This window comes from Cyrtonyx montezumae, unplaced genomic scaffold (assembly GCF_038088225.1).
Source record: "Cyrtonyx montezumae isolate F1298 unplaced genomic scaffold, pur_monq_1.0 scaffold_3, whole genome shotgun sequence".
In the NCBI taxonomy this organism is placed as follows: Eukaryota; Metazoa; Chordata; class Aves; order Galliformes; family Odontophoridae; genus Cyrtonyx; species Cyrtonyx montezumae.
Window position 1 is genome coordinate 57671105 of NW_027072034.1, and position 17320 is coordinate 57688424.

A 17320-nucleotide genomic window follows, 5' to 3' on the forward strand; every position below is an offset into this window, starting at 1 on the left:
ACTGACAGCAGTTTGCTTTACTCTGAATAGGTTAAGCAAGGCTTCACTGAAATAAATAATTTTACTGAATAAATTTGTGGGGAATAAAAAACTAAAAAAGAAAAAAAAGAAAGAACAGTCCCTAAAGTCCAAATGTAAAGTGTTTATAGTGTAAGGCTAACATTTCAAAGGGAAAGAGGGAACTAGTGAATTCCTAACTCGTGTACTTTCATATAAGCTTGAGGAAATTTTGCATGTTTATCTCAGTTTAAAGTGAACTTGGTTTTTAAAAACAAACAAACAAACAAACAGACAAAAAAAACAAGCATTGCAACACCAGTGCGGTGCAGTCTTCTCCACACGCACATTGTCAATAATCAGCCAGAAGCATTCTGCATTCATGGTGTCAAAAAATGAATGCTCTAGTGTAAGCTATCAGTCTAAGCTATAGCACACACACCTCTCTGCATATTGCAGACTGAAACTGTTGGTAGATTCACTTTCAAACAATCCTCTATGGGAAAATATGGTTTTAAAAGATAATTCTCAATTTTTTTTTCATTTTGGTGTTGCTTTTTGTTTTGTTTTGTAGCTCCTCTTCCACATTTGACTTCAGATGATGTTGATAAGGCCTTACAAAACTCTCCACGGTTAATGCATGCTAGAAACACAGGTAATGCTGGCACTGCTCCCGTTGCAATAGGTCATACTCTAAAAGCACAGGATTCCTGTTTATGGGTTGCTTGCTCAGAAGTGGAAATAGTAAATGAGGAGGTAGAAGAGCATGTCCTCTCTTTGCTGTGTGCATGAGTTTTATGCACAGGCACACACAGAAATTGTGGGATCATGTAGGGCCAGATGGTGCAAAGTGGTTTCCCCACTGATAATTTCTTATGTCCTATAAGCTAATGGGGCCCCTGACTCATTATAACCTGCAAGCTTGGGGTCTTTGTTTCTGAAAACTTTTTTTCTCATTCCGTCTCATTTTACTGTCAGATCTACACCATGGATCCCAAAAGGATTTTTGTGGCTGATAAGTTCTTCAGTGTTTGTCTATGTGCTGTGGCTGCTTCTCCCTCATATGCAATATATATTGTATACTCCAGTAAAATTATTGTTATTTATGCAGTTAGCCCATCTCATTTAACAGTCCTCATATGAGGTTTACATTGGGATCTCTAAAGTCTGATCTGAATGTAAAATGATTTTTATTAATATTCATCCTTCTGTTAAGTAAGTTGGCTCAGACAAGTATGGAGTGCAGGTGGAAGAACAGTAAAACACAGGCCTTAAAAGAATGCCTATCAAGATTTGGCTTAAAATATTTATGAAAATATTTCAGAATAAATTTTATCTTGCAGTAGCAGTTCTGTAACAGAGGATGGCATGGAACTGTTCATATAGTACAGTATATATATTGATTAGAGTTGTTTGGAATATTGCATGATCATGCCTGAGGGTATTAGTTACCTACAGTGACCAGAAATAACACTAATTTATGATAAACGGAAAAGATAATACAAAGAATAATGCAAAGAAAAAGGAATAAGAAAACCTTAAATTGGTATTTCTTTTTTTTTTTTAAGTAATAAAAAGCAGCAAGTTTCCTAGAAAAATGAACTAGATCGGATGATCTCCCACTGAGATTAGATGTTTGCCATTTGACATAAAGTCCTACTGTGGGCTACAGGCCTCCAGCAAACCCCACCAAAAGCTACAGAAAATTTTCCATTTACTTTGATGAGGTTTGGAACAAGCCTTAAGCCCTTTTTAAAAATAGATAGTCTCCATAGTCTTTTCCATCTTTCATATCCCAGATTCTAATTTGCCAAGCAGTTTCCACATAGAGTTATCCAAATGTTATTCAGCAGTTCCATGTGTTATCTTTTTCTACATATGTGCACTGACAATGCTATTCTAAAATTCAGTTCACCAAAATGAGATTGACTGCATTTATGCTGCTGGGAGTATGGATAATGATAGCATGCTGATCATGACCATAAGAAAAATATATCGTTCTATTGGCATAAGAGCTTTGGAGTGAGATTTTCAAAAGACCCAGAAGGGATTAGGAGTAAGCTTCTCTTGAAGTTGTTGGTAACTTTCCTGTGATCCTTTTCACATGCCTAGAAGTGGCCATTAGAAGTATGTTGATGTAGTTCAAGCAATTTCAGTTCCTGAGATAAGTAAGATACCATCTTTTATTATCAACTTCAATATTTTTAATGGGGTTTATGAGAGCCTAGCCTGAAGACCACCAAGGTCTGTGAGAAGATTGCCATGATTGATGTGAATAGGCTTTGGCCCAGGGCTACAGTCTCCTTTGGAAGTAGGAACTTTTCGGAAAGTCATACATGAACAAAGAGAAGGCAAAGTTTTATTTCAGAAGATACTGAACAACCTGTGCACATGATCAAGGTGTGTAGGGGGGGCAGAAGGGATTTACTGCACTTGATTCTCTTCTCCCATTGACACTGATTTTGCACAGACACTTATCCTGAAATTTGAGAGGATTAACACAGGTGCAAAAGCTATCAGAAGTTATATAGTGTTCCTAAGGTACAAAATATTATATAAATATTTATTCATAGTCTTCTTTCAGATACAGTAGAAGAGGGAAAATATTAGTGGAATTAGGAATTCATGTGAAAATGAATCTCCAGATGTTATGTCTTCTTTCTCTGTAGGAGGTGCCACTTTTATTTTTCCAAATACATCAGTTTACCCAGACGCAACACAAAGAATAACAACGAGGCCAGGTATGAACAATGACAACCTTTTCTACTACTCATTTGATCTCTTGAAGCATCTCTTTCTTTTACTCCTTCTACTTTCTCTTATAAACGGTAGGCTAAATTACGAATACATACACATGTACACAACTATATATATATGTCTGCATGTATAACAATGTGTAAAGTAAGATGATTAACTAGAAAATTTCACTAAGTTTGTTTCTTCCACTTCTGTCTTTGAATGATTTCTGATATTCAAAGGAAAAGAGAATAGTAAGACTGGAGTAGTGTTCTGCTGCGTGATATCAATGCAATCACTTTTCAGTGTGCTTCATCACTCTGCCTACGAAAGGAAGCAAGAATATCCTTCTTTATAACTTGAAATCTATTGGGAAAAAGTACTCTAAAGATGCTGGATACATATATCTCCTGGTATCTACTTTCTATTTGTTTGATATATCTGGTCATGAATTTGAGAGTTTAAATAAATAAAAACAAGCCTCAAAAAAGTTCTCACTGCTGAGAAGTGTAAGGTCTATCAAAATATTGTGAGTGTGCTGCTTTGTGAAAAGCTACAGGGAATAATTAAAATGATGAGGACATTGCTATGAAGTTAAAAACTTTCTTTGCATCACTATTCACAAATAATGATGTTGGAAAACTGCCTGATCTGGACATTTGTTTTTCCAGTAATAAGTACACAGTACACTAAAACACTGAGAGGAGTTGGAACAAAATATTGAATGTAAAGGAAACCCATTACTGAGCCAGAGGCATACATCCAATTGTTCTGAAGGGACATACACTAGAACTGACTGAGTTCTTTTGAAAAAATACTTTCAAGAGAAAGTATTGAAAACTTTTGGGTTTTTTTTAATAGGAAATATTTTAGCTGTATCTTATCAATGCCGTAGGGTACAATTCAGGAAAAATACATGAGTAACATTTTTTTTAACATTTACGTAGATGTGTATATCCATGTCTATAGATTTGTTAACTATACTATACTACATGAACAAATCCACCCTGCTTAATTTATGGGAAAATAAACTCTTCTACCAGATTTATTTATCTATAAAAACACCCTAGTGAATAAAAAAGAGACACCCAATTCAATTCACATATTTGGCATCTGGCATTCGTAAGGAATTTACCAAGGTGTCCCACAACTATTTACAATAACAGTTAAGTTAGTATATTGTAAGTAATAAAATATTTCAAGAACTGGCCACTTAACCTGATAGAAAGACTTTAAAAAGCTTCAATTATGGGTGCTTTAGCATTCTCTGCTATGATAGTTAATAATGGGACTCAATAAAATATGATATACAACTTGGATATTGCACATGATTTTGACATTACTGAAATAAAAAAGATTCCTTTATAGGATCCCTGAAAAGAAGCCCAAAAGTCTTATTTGAGATAAATGAACTTGCAGTATTCTAAAAACTGAAAACACAAGCTGATAAACACAACATAAGGCAAAAATTATTTTTATATCTTACTGATCTCAAATCAACCCTCTTCAGTCACAAAAAAAGAGCTAACCACAGGCAACTTTATTTATGGCACAATGAAAGCCAGTGCTCTAGTTGCTGGCTGAAGTGAAACGAGTAAACAAGTGAAAGACTGTAGTGGAGGGTTATATGGGAAATCTGACCGTACTCTTAAATAAATCAGCACTATGGCCTTTTATGAAAAGCTGCATTAATCATCCCTTATCAAAAAGGATATTTGCAGCATTTGATGGTGCTTAGAGCATGACATGGGAATACGGAAAATCTTCTGAACCTGCTGAAAGATATAAAGGTTTGTTCAATTCAGGGTCTGGGAATAACAAAACATGATCTATTTGTCAAAATAAGGATTGTCATAGATTACCTACTTCATCTGCTTCTCAGTATTAGAAAACAGAAGAAATTAAAGATATTTTCATGAAACATGCCTCATGATCACAGGTTATTATGACACCTAGAAACTTTAAATTGTTCAGGAGAATCTGGGATCTGGATGAGAAGAAGAGCACAGATATAGAAGCTACACTGCAGCTATGCAATGTAGTTCTGGATGTTCAAAGTTCTCAGTAGTTTCCAATGAAAATGCGCATGTAACTCTAAGACCAGGAAGACCTTGGTGTCCATTAGCAAATAACCAAACCAATTCTTCTGTTATGGAAGAATACTGTTTTGTAGGTATGATTCCAGTGGTGTTAGACAAAAATTGTTTTTTTCTATACATTTTCAATACAGTTTGTTTCATCCTGATTTGTGATGTAAAATAAAATGACAGTTTTCTCTGCAGTAAAAATATGTCTAACAAAAATCCCATATCAGATATGATTAACTCCTTTCATTTCAGCATCTTTATCTAAGTCAAAAATCCTGACATCTACAAAATGCTTTATGATAACATTAAAAGGATCTTCCTGTATTGACACAATTTCTTGTGGAATTCTTAGCTTGGGCATAGGGTGTCTTTATTTTCTGTGTGAACTAGCATATCTTTACTAAATATTTTCTGCAACCAATTATCATACAATTTTGGAAGCATTATATATTACAATAGAGTGTTGTCAAATGTTTTTTAGGTCAGAATTTTCATTCATTCAGAAAGATTTTTGCAGGAATTCAGTTATCTGTCAAGAAAATATTTTGCTAAATTGTACCCTGGCCTTTCCTGTTAAACATCACATTTCAACTAGATGGCAAAAGGAGCTTTGCCTTAACAAAGTTCCTTTCATGGAAGAGCAATAGCAGACTCTGGGGACAACTACCTGATGACATAAAAAAGGTCAAAAATGGGAGTGATGGGTGGGGGGGATATAAACAAGATTAAGTGGCAATTAGCCAAATCCTGAGATGCAATTTTAGAGAAAGTAATCAAGTATTAACATTGTTAAGTCACTACAATATCAAATAGGAAATGAGCAAGGCTTGTAAAAAATTACAATGACAAAGGCATATTTCTTCTGTCACCTTTACAACAGAACTTGATGTTTCAGCAAGCTAGAATTAATACAGTGAAGCTATCAGGAGCTCAGAAAGACCAAATATGGGTTTGTCTACGTGTCTCATCAAACAGAATTATTCCCGTCAAAGATCTGTCCAAGATAAGATCACGTTGTACTAACATCCCGTGAATATGAGCAGATCTGCTTATCTAGGATAGCAACATGTTTATCAAGGCACAATAATGAATGAAGAATGAAGTTGGAATGTTGAGCTATTTCAAGCAAGGCTGATAACCTGATTTTTCTTTTAATGGAAAGGATGTAGACAGAAAAACATCTTATGATGTGTTGTGTTACAAGGCAAAATTTTCTCACAGTACTAAATTTATACCAAATTTTTTTCAGGGCTGTAATTGCCACTGAGTACAAGTAGGCAGCTTCACACAGCCTTCTCAGTGTACAGATCTACAAGTAGGAGATCGAGGAGGGGAGGGGAGGGGAGGGGAGGGGAGGGGAGGGGAGGGGAGGGGAGGGGAGGGGAGAGGAGAGGAGAGGAGAGGAGAGGAGAGGAGAGGAGAGGAGAGGAGAGGAGAGGAGAGGAGAGGAGAGGAGAGGAGAGGAGAGGAGAGGAGAGGAGAGGAGAGGAGAGGAGAGGAGAGGAGAGGAGAGGAGAGGATGAGGTTGTGGAGGCACATACCTTCTGTGTGATCTTTTTTTTTTCATATTTGTAGCTTATCTGGCCAGGAAATGAAAACTGAAAGAAAACAGATTTTTTTGTTTGTTTGTTTTTAAATTTTGCTATTATCTACCTTTGCTGCTGTGGAAACAGAAATTTGGCTAGGAAAGGCAGGAGTGGGTAAGATACTTGTTGACTCTTAAGCTTGTTTAGGAGATCCTGGGCCTGTTTGAAACTCAGGGCTGACAGAAAAGCACTGTTCTGCAATCAGCACCATGGCTGAGCTGTCCTTTTCTGTACAGATAGAGCTTGGAAAACTCTGGAAAAATGATGAGTCCTTCTGAATTGCTGGAAGTTTTAAGTCCATGAAGTATCTCCAAATACATTAATTGCAAGTATTGATCGGATCCTGACCAGGACATCTGCATGTTAAGATTCACCTTCGCACTAGTTTTTCTGCTCAGAAATGAGTGCTTGTATGATTCAGTTTTCTCCAGGTTTCTGAAAGAGGAGACTCTGGAACAGACCTCAAGAAATCAAAGATAAAAGGACGTTAGTTATTTAAATGCAACACAAACATAAAATGCATATGTCAGCAATAGTGAAGTTTTTGAAGTGTAAGCTTCCAGGAGATGATGAGGCTGGCAGTGCCAGTCTGCTTCTTAAGCCAAACAGACTAAATAAATTAAGAGCAGTTTGGTTGTGAATTTCACATTACACTGTATTTCCATTCAATATTCCTGCTTAGAGTACTTCAAAATGGGCAGAGAGTTCAACAATCTGGTACGCACAGAGCCAGTCTGTGACTTTCTTTACTTCCCAGCTGGCTTAATTTACAGTCATTTCTAAAATAAAGCACAAGCACTGTTAACAATCAGATCATCTACACCAATTATTTCTATGAGGAGGGTACAGCTACCTTACTGGGATTCTAGACAGGCTACATAGGTCTTGGCAGCAATTTCAGGTAGTGTGTTTAAGCCAGACATAAAAAAGCAGAGGCAGCTGCAAAAGATTTCAAAGGGTAAAATTAATGTCTGACTTCACTTCATATAGTTTATGAAGAAAGCTTTTATATTCAAGTTCCTTCATTTTTATATACTAAACCATTTAACTAAAAAAGAAGAAATGAGTATGTTAAAAAAAAAGGCAAGTGAGAATTTAGATACATAAAATTAGCAGCTTATCCCAAGAAACAGAAAAGTATATTTAAATTGATGGAGCAGGATAATAATAATAATAATAATAATACACAAAACCTATCCACTTTTCATAAGAAATGTAAGAATATATATATATACATATATACTTAACATTGAAGCATGTTTTTAGGGATCTATGAGGCTACTGGGATGTGGAAGGGAAGGTGAAAGAAAGGGAAGGTGAAAGAAAGGGAATTATTACAAGTTTGAAATAAATAGTAAAGGAGAAAGAAGTAAAACTGGTAAAGTGCAGCAATCTGTTAGTCCAAAAAATCTCGATTGGGAATAATGAGAATTAGACCAGAGGGTGCACCTGGGGAAAAGAGGGCTTGCAAGCATTAAGAAAATCATTAAGGGAAAAGATAATAAAGTTCATTACAGCAGTGACAGATAGTAAGAACAGAATGAATGTGTCACAGTGCTTTAGACAAAACTATACCTTTCCTGTCTCACATGTCTCTGCAGAAAAGGGAACTCTCAAATTCAACCTATAAACTTTGATTAATCTCAAAGGATAACAGCAACAGACTATTAAAGAATGGCAAAATAAATCAGCTGAAGCTATCTTAAAAGAAAATACTTCTACGTACACAGACTAGAAGGGAATATTACACAGTTTACTCTTGTTCTGAGCTCTGACCTCCTGGGAGACTTTTCCCACAAGACTCAAACATAAATTGTCCACAGTGCAGAGTGTATGTCATTCCTTGGTGTCCTTGGCTGAGGAAGGTGTCAAAAGAGATATCTAACACTCATACGATTTTAGTGATATAGCAACAGTTTATTTTATTATAGTAATTAGATTGATAATTCATTATGATGATGAGTCACAGTGATTAGTTGTTAAATCTTAACAACAATCAGGTATCTTTAAAGATTAAAGTTTTGCTCACCAACCAGCAAAGTGATTAAGGATTTCTTGACCTCAAGGAGTAAACTTGTGAGGCATCTAAGCTCAAGGGGAGATCACTGCTATGCAGCCTGCTGCTTCAGCAAGGAGAGCTCAGACTAGGATTTCTATAACTGCTGTCTTTATAAGATAAAGTGATTGGCTTATAGTCAAACTTGGAATCTTACCACATTGCTTTCTATTTCTTGAGGCAATTTTGTTATTTCTCCAGAGAGGATTTCAGTCGGTCCCCTGTTCTAGGACTGCACTTACATTGTCCATGGTTGTGCCCATGAGCACCCATCTGGTATTCTGTTGCCAATGAACTGTGGAGTTTAGAGAAGAGTCATGCTGAAGTCTATAATGATTTGTAATCCTGAGCAACGCTCATGTCATGTGCAGGAGTTGAGCATACCCATGATAGAAGGTAACCAAAGGGAGTTGTCCAAGTGCAATGGACTCTATAAAGTATTTATGCCAAATATTTAAGAGTACTTCAGACATCTGACAAAAATAAGCACCTCCAAAGAGCAATACAGAGAGCAATGTGGCACTGTTTAATAATATTAGAAATGATAAAGACAATGAAATGTTTAACAAGGAGTATCCTTTCAATTTCAGAAATCTTTCTAATCCAATGAGTTCTCTAGAAATTTTTCCCTTATGGATAGATAACATTTTATGCCATACCTACATGAGGAATGGTATTTTTCCTTTTCAGATTTGCCTTATGAGCAAGCCAGGAGGTCAGCATGGACAAGTCACACCCATCCCACTCAGTCAAAAGGTAAAAAACATCTTAATGTGTCCAACTTGTGGGCCCAGTGCATGTCTGCTGCAACCTGCATAATTTCTAAAGTGAATTTCAGATCTACCTCAGCAACTTCTTCAGCTTTCAGCTCTGAGGGACTTTTACCTGTGTCTTGTCTGGATAATCTATTAGTTCTGTTAGTAGGCAATGCTGGGTGAAATTACTAGTGCAGCCATAACTTCCTTGATTACAGGCTTCATCAGGACCATGACCAGGTAGTCTTAAAAAGCTAAATCGTACTCCGGTGAGCAGCAAGAGTCCCAGGCCTGTGTGGTCTATCACGGGTTAAGTGACCATCTTTCAGACTGGAAGAGTAACTATATGGATTTCTTTATTTTCAGCTACTCAGCCATCATCCTCAACAGTGCCCAAAACAGAAGACCAACGTCCTCAGTTAGGTGGGTGTTATTTTGTTTGAACTTTTCCTGGGTGTGACGAGGTTTGTTGGACATGATCAGGTCAGCTTTCACCTACCAATCAGAAGCCATTTGCAAGATTCAAAGCACTAATGAGATTACCAGCCAGCGACAAGCAAATCCCCAGACATGTGAGAGCTGGCTGTACAGCTGGATCTTAAATAGAGGCTCCCAGGGCTATTAAAATGTGCTTTTAATGTTTAATGGTAATGACAGCCTTTCAGAGTGAAAAAGCTGTTAAAGTACCTATATTCAGTTTAAGTACAAAGGTAGAAGGTAAGAACGCCAAAAGACATAATCCACAGTAGCTGAAATAATAGGAACTGGAAAATGTGCATAAACAAAGAGATGAAAATGGATTGCAACACACGGAAATCTATTTGAATTTTATATCCTGAAATCTTGAAATAAAACAGGAAAAACAGAAGGATTATCAATCTATTGGAAAACTGTGAAGAGGAAGTCAAGGTTTATAGGAAGGTAGGCTAGTTGTTTAGCAAGATAGGTGCATTTTGTCATTTCAAACCAGCTAATTCGTGGAGTAGGACTTGAACCCATATTGTGAAACAAGAAAGTGTCTTGGATAGATAGTTAGAAAGCACTGCACTCTGAGTCAGTGATGTCTTTTGCTAACAACAAAAAGGTAGAAGTAGGACATAGAGAAGTTTTGGAGGATATTCTTAGCTCAGAAGTATCTGTGTCTGTTTTTATCACACGGATTTAAAATCGTGATTCTGGCTACATAAAGCTGTGTAAAGCACTGCATCTCATTAACTTACACGTGTGCTGACTGGGAAGTACTGTACTTTTTTTTGCCCAGGTAGCATTTTATCTAATCTGGCCTCCCAGCTATGAGAATCCTCCAAGGTGGATTATATTGGTGATTTATGTAACTCCTTGAGACCATGTAATGCAAGTGTGTGAGCTTCAGAGATTATTTTAATGTTTAAGGAATGTAACCTGACTATCTTCTTGACTGTAAAACTGGAGGATGTTTGAGAGCCATTGTCTGGAGACAAGACAGCCCAGCAACATTGTTATTCTGCAGGGGGCTTCAGGTGGTGCTTATCAACCATTGCTTTGGTTTTCCTACTGTCACATTCATTTTTATTTCAATTCAGTCTGAAATCAGTTTTAATTATCACAAGGAAACTCATGAGGAAAGCACTGAGATTACTGGAATTTGGAAAACTCTATTAGCAAGTTTAGTACAGGGGATTCCTCACTGGACTGTGGTGATGAAGAAAAGCCAACACAGCTACTTTGCATGGGCCCAGATATGCCCTCTCCACCTACTTTTGGAGGCTGTATGGCACAGAAAAAAAAACTAGCAGTGGTATGGGGAGAAAAAATGTAACCTCACAAGATGAGAGGTCACTGTCCTTTGAGGTGGGACACCTCTGTGCCACATTTAGCATTAGGTCTCCGGCCTGTGGGCCCTAATGCATTAAAAGAGTAGATAGCCCCAGAGGGTGTCTTATTTAAACAGTAATCAGAATACTTCTAGAACAACTTTAAAGTGTGTCTGAGCATGTATTTGTGCACAGTAATAGAGAGAATAAAAATGTATGTATCCTTACAACTGCTTGTTTGCACACCCAATTTTAAGGGAAAACCTGCAAATATTGTGTGGCAGAGAAAGGAGCCACTTTCCTCAGTGTTGGATATGCTTTGCAGATGACACTTCCTGACTCTTACAAGGTTAAAAAATGATACCTAAAATAAATGATATTGTTACATGATTTTAAATCTTTCTTTACAATTTTGTAGATCCTTATCAGATTCTTGGACCGACCAGCAGCCGTCTTGCAAATCCAGGTGAGGAGGGTTTTTTGCTGATTTATGAGAATTTTTCTTCTCTAATAGCGTCCCCACTCCTATTTTAAGGCCATACTGAAGGTGATGCAACAAATTTTACTACTCTTTAGTATGACACAGTGGGAGCTGATGATACTTAACACATTGAAGTAATAGGTTTCTAAATTACTGAAGGGTGGGACTGATCTCACAGATTAAGGCACATACATTCCAGTGTAATAGAGTAACTATCTAAATAGAAGTTAGGTGTCTTAGTTGCCATTATATTCATTGGAGATATTGCTATCTCCATAATAAGCTCAATAGAGAACTGTTCATCTCATCCTAGAATATATGGTTATATTCAATCAGTCAGGTATCTCATTACATTTTACTAACTAAATCAATAGAAATGCACTTCTGTTGCTTTAAACACCGGGAGTTTTCTTAAATGCTGTCCTTCAGGTACACCACCAGAATGGCATGAGATTTACCAGACTGTGTCATATGTGTCCTAGATTCTGTTAATCCACAATTCAATGGCATGCTGACCTTGACATGTACAATATGTTGGGTTGTACAACAGAAGCCAGCAAAACTATACAGGGAAAAAAAGTGGAAAGCAGAATCTATTTGCAAAGAATAATTTGGTTAGACACCTCAGAAATGTTCTTTCATGATCAGAAGATGGTAACTAGGTGCACTGTGAGCTGGTCCTTGCAGTGTATTTTAGCTGAAGATGGATGAACTTCCTGATGAGTTAATAAAACTGATGTTGAACTGGGCAGATTTAGCTGTTGTTTCTCTGAGTCTGCAGGACGCACTGTGGTCATACATCACTGTTATCTGCCACAATACACTGACATTATTCGTGCCACTTCCTTTTTCCCTTCTTTAAATACCTGAAGGGCACAGTGTTACTCATTCCACGTTATAGCTCTCCTCAACTCTGAGCAACGATGTCTGATCTTACAGCAATTTTATTGCCTTTCCAAGTATGAATTTACTGAAATACTGCTACATTTCCTTTTATTTTGTCCCAAGTGACACCAGTCATGATTCTAGATTAGACTACTTTCTAGACAGTTTAGCATTGCGCAGGAAAGCAGCTAAATATTAAGAATGGCTTTTTCTAAATGGCCTCAGGTGGTGGATTTCCAGGTGACACTGACCTTAAGTGGGAGTGGGGGCTTACCTCCCTTTAATTTCTATGTCTCAGACTTTTGTAGTTTTTCCAAGTGTATATTTGGTAGCCTTCATTACTCTGGAAGACACTAAAGTGCTGTGGATTGGGATACTTCTTTAGCATTTGGGTATGGCACTTCTACACACCATCATTCCTGTGTTTTAACATGTTTTGAGTGTTTATAAATTGGTAGAATTAATCTCTCATTAAAAGGAAATTGACAGCAACCATTTATTTTCATAGGACTATATATTACATTTGGAAGGCAAGTGTTTATGTTAGAACATATGTTGGATTGCTTATTCAAAAATTTGTGCGTTGTCCTGTGCTGAACTGTTTATTGATTTTCAAAGGCTAATCCCCTTGTTATGTTTTGTGTATTAAAACTTGCATGCCTAGCTCATACCATGGATTCTTTTGTTTGTTTGTTTATATAATGCATGTTAATGGAACAGAAGAAATTCATTAAGGGTAGTTTGGATAAGTATGATGTAAACGAATATGGGTTTCAGTTGCACAAAAGTATAAACTGCTAATGGATTTCAGATGCTAATCTATCTTGATATTATAATTTACCACTATAAGCTTTGTAAAGAAAAGCCTGTTGATTGCATCCACATTTCTGGTTTGGAAAAATAAAAAAGGAAGAAAGAAAGAAAAGAAACCCAACCAAATCCTAGTTAGAGATGTACTTAGAAGTTAGGACATGCAAGCTAGTTGGCAAATTCTGCTGACATTCTGCTTGTGAAACAGATTGCCTTGCAAGCTGCTTCAGCTGTGTTTTGCATCATTCCTGAGCTGCTTTATTAAGAAATGTTAAGCTTTTATCATGAATATCAGTGGCAAGGCCCTTCACAATTTACTTTCAATGGCATAAAATGGTTGAACTTTGTTCCTATAACCAGACAACACTCTCCTGCAAAACTGCCAACTGACTGATTATTTTCCTTTAAAAACAAAATTGGCAGAGAGAAATAAATAAATAAATAAATAAAACATTTTCTGTCTTAACTTTAGTAATCATTTAAATTCTTGTTTGGCACAGAATCGTGATGAGAATGTATTTTATGGACCTTTTCACTGTTTTGCAAATGTTTTGTCCTATAGTTGTATGCAGTGCAACAGCAAGCTAATAAGTTTCCGTTCTTCATTTCCCCAAATGCTGCAAGTGTATGATATGGTTTGGCATGTGTCCAGCTTTCTTTAAACTTCTCCAATTTGTGTAGGCCTATTCCATAGCAGAGAACATTTAGTTACAACATAATACTCTGAGAACAAGCAAATATTACGCAAGTGAAAGCTGTTTGTCCTGAACTTTAGAGATTAGTTTCCTAAACGAGTGCTGTATGATTTCCCCATCAATTGTCTACAATGAATGACATTAAGTAACCATTAAATTTCCCTGCAATGGCATTCTGCCACCCAGATGAGGGGAAACTTGACATATAACCATTATCTCTGCTCTTTAGGATATTATGAGATAGGCTGGGAGAAGGGGGACTAGTTCAAGTAAGAAGCAGGAACTAAAATTGTAATATTTCCTAATAGGGTTTCTGTGTGAGAGCCTGAAATAATCAGTGTCTTAACTTTATTAGTCATTATTCCTAACATTTTCCTTTTGTTTCCCTCCACAGGGAGTGGGCAGATACAGCTATGGCAGTTCCTACTGGAGCTTCTCTCGGACAGCTCCAACTCCAACTGCATCACCTGGGAGGGCACCAATGGAGAGTTCAAGATGACTGACCCTGATGAAGTGGCTCGGCGTTGGGGAGAGAGGAAAAGCAAACCTAACATGAACTATGACAAACTCAGCCGTGCCCTTCGCTACTACTATGATAAAAATATTATGACTAAAGTTCATGGTAAACGCTATGCCTACAAATTTGACTTCCACGGAATTGCTCAGGCCCTCCAGCCTCATCCCCCGGAATCGTCCATGTACAAATACCCATCAGACCTCCCCTACATGAGTTCCTACCACGCGCACTCCCAGAAGATGAACTTTGTAGCTCCTCATCCCCCTGCTTTGCCCGTAACCTCATCCAGCTTTTTCGCTGCCCCTAATCCATACTGGAATTCACCAACTGGAGGTATCTACCCCAATACCAGGCTGCCAGCTACTCACATGCCTTCTCATCTTGGCACCTACTACTAAGTGGGGAAAGAAAGAAATACCAGAAAAAGCAAAAACACTGCTTACTGGGATACAATCCCCAGTGAATTGCAACAAACTCTATCAGAGTACATGAATTAAAAGTGCCTAAAGAGACAGGTGAAGGTTTGGCTGGAAGGAAAACACATTAAAAGTAAAAAAGACTCTTTGTAGTAGGGACTTAAAGGAGATACTCAAGTATTAAGATACTAAAATGTAATGTATATGGGCATCGACTCTGTGGACCAAACAACAATAGACTGTTGTAGGTAAAAGCATGAAATGATAAGGAAAACCTATGAAAGCTAGTGGTCTTAAAAAGTTGATAAGCTTATGAGTAAAGTTTGATATCTCGCTAATGCAAAACCAGGACTATACTACAGCAATATAAGGATAAGTCTATAGTGACCTAACACAGAATATATGAATCATTACAAAAGAGGGAGAAAAGAGATTTAAAAGGAAAAAAATAAAATAAAATAAAAAAATACAAACACCTACCTGTATTTAAAAAATAGAAACATATCAACATAGATTCATTTAGTGTGGAAGCTGATTTGGAATATAACATCATTGTTTTGATTTAAATCAAATGCATTCAATTCATCAGAATGTTACCTGCTACTCAAACTGTGAAGACAGCCCGAACTTTAGGAATCCTTGACAGTATTACAAGAACCCTGAGCCAAATATTGGAAATGAGAATGTGCTGAAGGGCAAGTGTATGACTGTAGATCAGAGGCCTGCACCTGACAGAGGAAGCAGAAAGGAGATGGAGGAGGATGAAGGCGGTAAGAATGAGAGGAAACAAACTTCTTTACCAGTAGAGACTGAAGAGACTGAAAAATTAGTAGTGTTGGGACTGTGAAGAAATACCTGTTTGGACTTGTGAAACATTTTGCTCAGTATCATACCATTCCCAGTATTACAGGAGGAACAGACTTGTTTTTATAGTAATTAAAAAAAAAATGAAAAAGGAAAAAGCAGAAGAAATCAGAAAACAGAATATGCATCTCTTTTTTTAAAAAAGTAAAACTGGAATTGTATTTGATATTTAAAAGTTACCAGTTAGAACCTCATCATTATTAAGGGGGTTTCTTTTCTATTGGCTAAAGCAAAAGATAGCCCCTGTCTGCCAAAATCAGAAATCGTCTAAGTATTTTTGTTAGGCGGGCGCCAGTTTTTCTTTATTGAGTCGCGAACGCTGTGCGTTTGTCAGAATGAAGTATACAAGTCAATGTTATTTTTTCCTTTTTATATAATAATTATATAACTTATGCATTTATACACTACGAGTTGATCTCGGCCAACCAAAGACACAAAAAGGGACAATCAAAAATATTGTGGCCTTGAATTTTAACTCTGTATGCTTAATGTTTACATTATGAATATATTAGTACTTAGAATGCAGAATGTATGTAATAAAATAAGCTTGGCCTAGCATGGCAATTCAGATTGACACTGTAGTTTGCATTTGCATTTGCATTTTTAGTGCCTGACACACCTATCAGACCGTTCCCACTAAGTTAAAAAGCATTTTGTTGTAAAATTCTGTTTCATTAAATCTGTTAAACGTAGGATGAAATAGCAATGGTTAGTATAAATTAAATATGGACCGATGCTATGTATCTTCTTTTCCAGAAAACTATGCAAAAATGTTTGCAGCCCTTTGTAGTAGTGCCTTGCCATTCCTGTCCTAAGCTTCTTTTGCCCAGAGATTGCAAACATGCCCAATTCTTTGACATCTTCATGGCCAAGATGAAAATGAAGTCTAAAGGAGGCCTCTTAGGAAGAATCCTGTCACCCAGAAATTATCTTACATTGCCACCAGATTACACAGTATAATCTCAACCTGAGATGTATATTCATACTGACGCATATGTTGAATTACTGTGCCCCCTTCCTATTAATACATACTGTATTATTATAAGTAAATAAAGTGAATAATGAATAACTTCCATTATTCCTTACTTTAGAATGGAGTGTATAGTAGCTTGTTAATTTGTCATTGCAATCCATCTTGGCTGTTTACAAAGGGCAGGATGTTTTCTTTCTGTTCTAAGTTTAGAGGCTTCCCACATTGTACCCTGGGGCCCAAAACTACATCCAGTGCCTAATGACATGATTCCCATTTTTTTGTCAACACCAGCTGAAAAGCTGGTATGCAAAATTAGCACTAACATTTATGACTGGCTTTCCACAGCAGGCCATGCTTACTGCAAAGATCAGCTCATACTTCCAACTATTTCCCTTTCTTTTTCTGTTCTTCTGACTCTTTTTAAGACAAATGGGTTTCAGGTTTAAATAGCAAATACTATTCATATCCACTTTGTGGAGAAGTGCTGTGTGGTGAGTCCTACTTGCAAGACTCCCATCTTATGGCTGTTTTGGTGATAATTTATAATCACAGGGTTATGTTACTAGTATTTGAGACCTGAGCAGTGGCATCGTAAACCTTATGATTGTTTGGGGGAAAAAAAAAAAAAAAAAAAGTACTGTAAGCCTGTATCTCTTAAAAAATCAAAAC

The 17320-nt window shown here is 36.9% G+C and overlaps 1 protein-coding gene across 6 annotated transcripts in view; it reads left to right on the forward strand.

Moving 5' to 3' along the window:
• Positions 1 to 16467, forward strand: part of ERG (ETS transcription factor ERG) — a 139855-nt gene extending 123388 nt beyond the window's left edge. For 5 of the 6 annotated variants that reach the window (XM_065741751.1, XM_065741748.1, XM_065741749.1 and 2 more), the window contains exons 5-10: positions 572 to 652; positions 2667 to 2738; positions 9153 to 9218; positions 9584 to 9640; positions 11429 to 11476; positions 14276 to 16467. In XM_065741751.1, the coding sequence (XP_065597823.1) occupies positions 572 to 652; positions 2667 to 2738; positions 9153 to 9218; positions 9584 to 9640; positions 11429 to 11476; positions 14276 to 14796 (845 nt within the window). In that variant the 3' untranslated portion in view covers positions 14797 to 16467. The remainder of the gene's footprint in view (positions 1 to 571; positions 653 to 2666; positions 2739 to 9152; positions 9219 to 9583; positions 9641 to 11428; positions 11477 to 14275) is intronic. The other variant, XM_065741750.1, reaches the window with a different exon arrangement.
• The last annotated feature ends 853 nt before the right edge of the window (positions 16468 to 17320 follow it).